The following is a 7,266-nucleotide window of genomic DNA, read 5'->3' as shown; positions in this document are numbered from 1 at the left end:
TAGAATGTGAGTACATGTATAAAGTATGAACAATTAGAATGTGAGTACATGTATAAAGTATGTACAATTAGAATGTGAGTACGTGTATAAAGTATGAGCAATTAGAATGTGAGTACGTGTATAAAGTATGAACAATTAGAATGCGAGTACATGTATAAAGTATGTACAATTAGAATGTGAGTACGTGTATAAAGTATGAACAATTAGAATGTGAGTACATGTATAAAGTATGAACAATTAGAATGTGAGTACGTGTATAAAGTATGAACAATTAGAATGTGAGTACATGTATAAAGTATGTACAATTAGAATGTGAGTACATGTATAAAGTATGTACAATTAGAATGTGAGTACATGTATAAAGTATGTCCAATTAGAATGTGAGTACATGTATAAAGTATGTACAATTAGAATGTGAGTACATGTATAAAGTATGTCCAATTAGAATGTGAGTACATGTATAAAGTATGTATAATTAGAATGTGAGTACATGTATAAAGTATGTACAATTAGAATGTGAGTACATGTATAAAGTATGTACAATCAGAATGTGAGTACATGTATAAAGTATGAACAATTAGAATGTGAGTACGTGTATAAAGTATGTTGAATTAGAATGTGAGTACATGTATAAAGTATGTACAATTAGAATGTGAGTACATGTATAAAGTATGAACAATTAGAATGTGAGTACATGTATAAAGTATGTACAATTAGAATGTGAGTACATGTATAAAGTATGTACAATCAGAATGTGAGTACATGTATAAAGTATGAACAATTAGAATGTGATTACGTGTATAAAGTATGTACAATCAGAATGTGAGTACATGTATAAAGTATGTACAATTAGAATGTGAGTACATGTATAAAGTATGTACAATTAGAATGTGAGTACATGTATAAAGTATGTCCAATTAGAATGTGAGTACATGTATAAAGTATGTCCAATTAGAATGTGAGTACATGTATAAAGTATGTACAATTAGAATGTGAGTACATGTATAAAGTATGTCCAATTAGAATGTGAGTACATGTATAAAGTATGTACAATTAGAATGTGAGTACATGTATAAAGTATGTACAATTAGAATGTGAGTACATGTATAAAGTATGTCCAATTAGAATGTGAGTACATGTATAAAGTATGTATAATTAGAATGTGAGTACATGTATAAAGTATGTACAATTAGAATGTGAGTGCATGTATAAAGTATGTACAATCAGAATGTGAGTACATGTATAAAGTATGAACAATTAGAATGTGAGTACGTGTATAAAGTATGTTGAATTAGAATGTGAGTACATGTATAAAGTATGTACAATTAGAATGTGAGTACATGTATAAAGTATGAACAATTAGAATGTGAGTACATGTATAAAGTATGTACAATTAGAATGTGAGTACATGTATAAAGTATGTACAATCAGAATGTGAGTACATGTATAAAGTATGAACAATTAGAATGTGAGTACATGTATAAAGTATGTACAATTAGAATGTGAGTACGTCTACAAAGTATGTACAATTAGAATGTGAGTGCATGTGTAAAGTATGTACAATTAGAATGTGAGTACATGTAGATAGTATGTACAATTATATTGTGAGTACATGTATATAGTATGTACAATTAGAATGTGAGTACATGTATGGAGGATGTACAATTATATTGTGAGTACATGTACAAAGTATGTCCAATTAGAATGTGAGTACATGTAAATAGTATGTACAATTATATTGTGAGTACGTCTATAAGGTATGTACAATTAGAATGTGAGTACGTATATAAAGTATGCACAAATGGAATGGGAGTATATCTATAAAGTATGTACAATTCGAATGTGAGTACATGTATAAAGTATGTACAATTAGAATGTGAGTACATGTATAAAGTATGTACAATCAGAATTTGAGTACATGTATAAAGTATGAACAATTAGAATGTGAGTACATGTATAAAGTATGTACAATTAGAATGTGAGTACGTGTATAAAGTATGTACAATTAGAATGTGAGTACATGTATAAAGTATGTACAATTAGAATGTGAGTACGTGTATAAAGTATGTACAATTAGAATGTGAGTACGTGTATAAAGTATGAACAATTAGAATGTGAGTACATGTATAAAGTATGTACAATTAGAATGTGAGTACGTGTATAAAGTATGAGCAATTAGAATGTGAGTACGTGTATAAAGTATGAACAATTAGAATGCGAGTACATGTATAAAGTATGTACAATTAGAATGTGAGTACGTGTATAAAGTATGAACAATTAGAATGTGAGTACATGTATAAAGTATGAACAATTAGAATGTGAGTACGTGTATAAAGTATGAACAATTAGAATGTGAGTACATGTATAAAGTATGTACAATTAGAATGTGAGTACATGTATAAAGTATGTACAATTAGAATGTGAGTACATGTATAAAGTATGTCCAATTAGAATGTGAGTACATGTATAAAGTATGTACAATTAGAATGTGAGTACATGTATAAAGTATGTCCAATTAGAATGTGAGTACATGTATAAAGTATGTACAATTAGAATGTGAGTACATGTATAAAGTATGTACAATTAGAATGTGAGTACATGTATAAAGTATGTCCAATTAGAATGTGAGTACATGTATAAAGTATGTGCAATTAGAATGTGAGTACATGTATAAAGTATGTCCAATTAGAATGTGAGTACATGTATAAAGTATGTACAATTAGAATGTGAGTACGTGTATAAAGTATGAACAATTAGAATGTGAGTACATGTATAAAGTATGAACAATTAGAATGTGAGTACGTGTATAAAGTATGAACAATTAGAATGTGAGTACATGTATAAAGTATGTACAATTAGAATGTGAGTACATGTATAAAGTATGTACAATTAGAATGTGAGTACATGTATAAAGTATGTCCAATTAGAATGTGAGTACATGTATAAAGTATGTACAATTAGAATGTGAGTACATGTATAAAGTATGTCCAATTAGAATGTGAGTACATGTATAAAGTATGTACAATTAGAATGTGAGTACATGTATAAAGTATGTACAATTAGAATGTGAGTACATGTATAAAGTATGTCCAATTAGAATGTGAGTACATGTATAAAGTATGTACAATTAGAATGTGAGTACATGTATAAAGTATGTCCAATTAGAATGTGAGTACATGTATAAAGTATGTACAATTAGAATGTGAGTACGTGTATAAAGTATGAACAATTAGAATGTGAGTACATGTATAAAGTATGAACAATTAGAATGTGAGTACGTGTATAAAGTATGAACAATTAGAATGTGAGTACATGTATAAAGTATGTACAATTAGAATGTGAGTACATGTATAAAGTATGTACAATTAGAATGTGAGTACATGTATAAAGTATGTCCAATTAGAATGTGAGTACATGTATAAAGTATGTACAATTAGAATGTGAGTACATGTATAAAGTATGTCCAATTAGAATGTGAGTACATGTATAAAGTATGTATAATTAGAATGTGAGTACATGTATAAAGTATGTACAATTAGAATGTGAGTACATGTATAAAGTATGTACAATCAGAATGTGAGTACATGTATAAAGTATGAACAATTAGAATGTGAGTACGTGTATAAAGTATGTTGAATTAGAATGTGAGTACATGTATAAAGTATGTACAATCAGAATGTGAGTACATGTATAAAGTATGAACAATTAGAATGTGATTACGTGTATAAAGTATGTACAATCAGAATGTGAGTACATGTATAAAGTATGTACAATTAGAATGTGAGTACATGTATAAAGTATGTACAATTAGAATGTGAGTACATGTATAAAGTATGTCCAATTAGAATGTGAGTACATGTATAAAGTATGTCCAATTAGAATGTGAGTACATGTATAAAGTATGTACAATTAGAATGTGAGTACATGTATAAAGTATGTCCAATTAGAATGTGAGTACATGTATAAAGTATGTACAATTAGAATGTGAGTACATGTATAAAGTATGTACAATTAGAATGTGAGTACATGTATAAAGTATGTCCAATTAGAATGTGAGTACATGTATAAAGTATGTATAATTAGAATGTGAGTACATGTATAAAGTATGTACAATTAGAATGTGAGTGCATGTATAAAGTATGTACAATCAGAATGTGAGTACATGTATAAAGTATGAACAATTAGAATGTGAGTACGTGTATAAAGTATGTTGAATTAGAATGTGAGTACATGTATAAAGTATGTACAATTAGAATGTGAGTACATGTATAAAGTATGAACAATTAGAATGTGAGTACATGTATAAAGTATGTACAATTAGAATGTGAGTACATGTATAAAGTATGTACAATCAGAATGTGAGTACATGTATAAAGTATGAACAATTAGAATGTGAGTACATGTATAAAGTATGTACAATTAGAATGTGAGTACATGTATAAAGTATGTACAATTAGAATGTGAGTACATGTATAAAGTATGTACAATTAGAATGTGAGTACATGTATAAAGTATGTCCAATTAGAATGTGAGTACATGTATAAAGTATGTACAATTAGAATGTGAGTACATGTATAAAGTATGTACAATTAGAATGTGAGTACATGTATAAAGTATGTCCAATTAGAATGTGAGTACATGTATAAAGTATGTACAATTAGAATGTGAGTACATGTATAAAGTATGTACAATTAGAATGTGAGTACATGTATAAAGTATGTCCAATTAGAATGTGAGTACATGTATAAAGTATGTATAATTAGAATGTGAGTACATGTATAAAGTATGTACAATTAGAATGTGAGTACATGTATAAAGTATGTACAATCAGAATGTGAGTACATGTATAAAGTATGAACAATTAGAATGTGAGTACGTGTATAAAGTATGTTGAATTAGAATGTGAGTACATGTATAAAGTATGTACAATTAGAATGTGAGTACATGTATAAAGTATGAACAATTAGAATGTGAGTACATGTATAAAGTATGTACAATTAGAATGTGAGTACATGTATAAAGTATGAACAATTAGAATGTGAGTGCGTGTATAAAGTATGTACAATCAGAATGTGAGTACATGTATAAAGTATGTACAATTAGAATGTGAGTACATGTATAAAGTATGAACAATTAGAATGTGAGTACATGTATAAAGTATGTACAATCAGAATGTGAGTACATGTATAAAGTATGAACAATTAGAATGTGAGTGCGTGTATAAAGTATGTACAATCAGAATGTGAGTACATGTATAAAGTATGTACAATTAGAATGCGAGTACATGTATAAAGTATGTACAATTAGAATGTGAGTACATGTATAAAGTATGTACAATCAGAATGTGAGTACATGTATAAAGTATGAACAATTAGATTGTGAGTACATGTATAAAGTATGAACAATTAGAATGTGAGTACATGTATAAAGTATGTACAATCAGAATGTGAGTACATGTATAAAGTATGAACAATTAGAATGTGAGTACATGTATAAAGTATGAACAATTAGAATGTGAGTACGTGTATAAAGTATGTACAATTAGAATGTGAGTACATGTATAAAGTATGAACAATTAGAATGTGAGTACGTCAATAAGCTATGTACTCTAAAACCACACAAGCACCACACAAAACAAACCTCGAGTCTGGGGTGTGTTTCGTTGGCAATCAGTTTGCTATAATTTTGCAAGCTCGTCGTTCCGCTTCAACATCGCTGCTTGGCAAGTGGAGCAAGCCATTCATAGAGGTTTTCCAAAAATGACCACCTTAGTCAGAGTCAAAACTATTCTTTAACCAATGAAATGGTCAGAGGCTGTTCGGTATCTTTCGATATTTCCAGCAATCTGTGTGTGTCTGTCTGTCTGTCTGTCTGCGACTGCTGTTTCTCAACAACCACTGGTCCGATCTAATTGAAACTTGCCAGGTATATTGTTGGGGCCCTGTGAGTATGTCTTTTCAAGGTTTGATATTAATCGGACAAGTGATTCCCAAATTATGGCCATTTATTTCCCAAACCAATGACAGGACACGTTGCTATGACATCACAATTGCCGTCACAATTCTTCTTGTTCTTTTTTTTTCTTGCTTTTTTGCACGTACGGCCATGCACTAGTACTTATAATTTTATCTAAAAGTGTATTTCATGCTTTAATTTTTACTCTCGCCTTCATCCTTATTCTTCAAGTTTTAAAAATCTTCAAATCCCCCCAAAACGCACAGTCCATCACATTCACAAGCTTGCCAGGGGATTCCCACTTCGCAGTCCCCATTTATTTATCTTTCTTTTATTCTTCCTTGTCCTCTATAGCCGCTGCTAACACAATACATTCGTTTTGAGAAGTTGTTGTCACAAGACGATATTAGAGCAAATAAAAATGACGACCCGTCCAACATTTGGTGGAGTCCCACGATCGCATCGTTTGTCAACTTTACATGGAGAGCGCCATGTTGTTAAGCGGTACCGAGCGCTCCGTTCCGTTGGAATGCTTGCTTGAGCGCTATGCATCAGGCAAGCCAATTGGGAAGCGATAGCAAGCCGCTTGCTAACGGAACACACCATTATTTTTTAAAGTTGTTGCTGTATAAGTATGCTTACTTGTTTTTCGATATCTATAAGGTTATCGAGTGACCCGTGAGCTTCGGCTGAGGAGTCGTTGTTCAGTCAGGTTTATTAAAATGCATTCTTCTTCCCACGCGCCGTCTCTGCATCGCCATAGTAACCAGGGGTCCTCTGTATGGGCTGGCCAAGAACGTGCCTGCGAGTTTGAGTCAACGTGTTCACCGCAAGGAGGTTGTGTGGGTTTATTTGTGGTTCTCTTCTGGTTTTTAGGACAATGGCCGTGAGGAAGACCGAAGAGGTGAACGACTTGTGTCAGAAGCTTGTGCAGGCGCTGAACATCGTCATGAACCTCGATTCTCAGCCTGACCAGCGGACTGAGGCCTATAAGGTAGTTTGGCCGTAAAAATGGCTCCATACAATGGGCACTTTGGGCCGAATCGTGTTCAGGATCGTGGGGGTTGAGGGAGTCGATGTGAAAATACACAGAAAATGTATCATGTCAGAGCAGACTTATCACCAGCACAGGATCCCCTGGCATTTCCCTTTTTCCGTTTGGTTGTAATGCTTTGGACAACATTCTCCTGGAGTGAAACGGTCATTTCTATTGGCGATAGATGTTTTCCTTTGCAACGTGAACATCCCTAATCCTTCCACTCGACTATTAAAATCCCTAATTCCTTCACCTCCGAACGTTACAAAATTTTG

General features: G+C 31.6%; 1 protein-coding gene across 1 annotated transcript in view; it reads left to right on the top strand.

Annotated features, from left to right (window-relative positions):
- The first annotated feature begins 6,712 nt into the window (after positions 1–6,712).
- XPO5 (exportin 5) overlaps positions 6,713–7,266 on the top strand; it is a 131,078-nt gene continuing 130,524 nt past the window's right edge. Inside the window, exon 1 of the mRNA XM_085869608.1 lies at positions 6,713–6,949. Coding sequence (XP_085725734.1) covers positions 6,836–6,949 — 114 coding nt within the window. The 5' untranslated portion in view covers positions 6,713–6,835. The remainder of the gene's footprint in view (positions 6,950–7,266) is intronic.

Source organism: Eptatretus burgeri, chromosome 2 (genome assembly GCF_056783735.1).
Source record: "Eptatretus burgeri isolate ZD-2024b chromosome 2, Ebu_testis_v1, whole genome shotgun sequence".
Lineage (NCBI taxonomy): Eukaryota > Metazoa > Chordata > Myxini > Myxiniformes > Myxinidae > Eptatretus > Eptatretus burgeri.
Note: the sequence above shows the minus strand (reverse complement) of the source record. Positions and strands in the feature narration are given on the sequence as shown.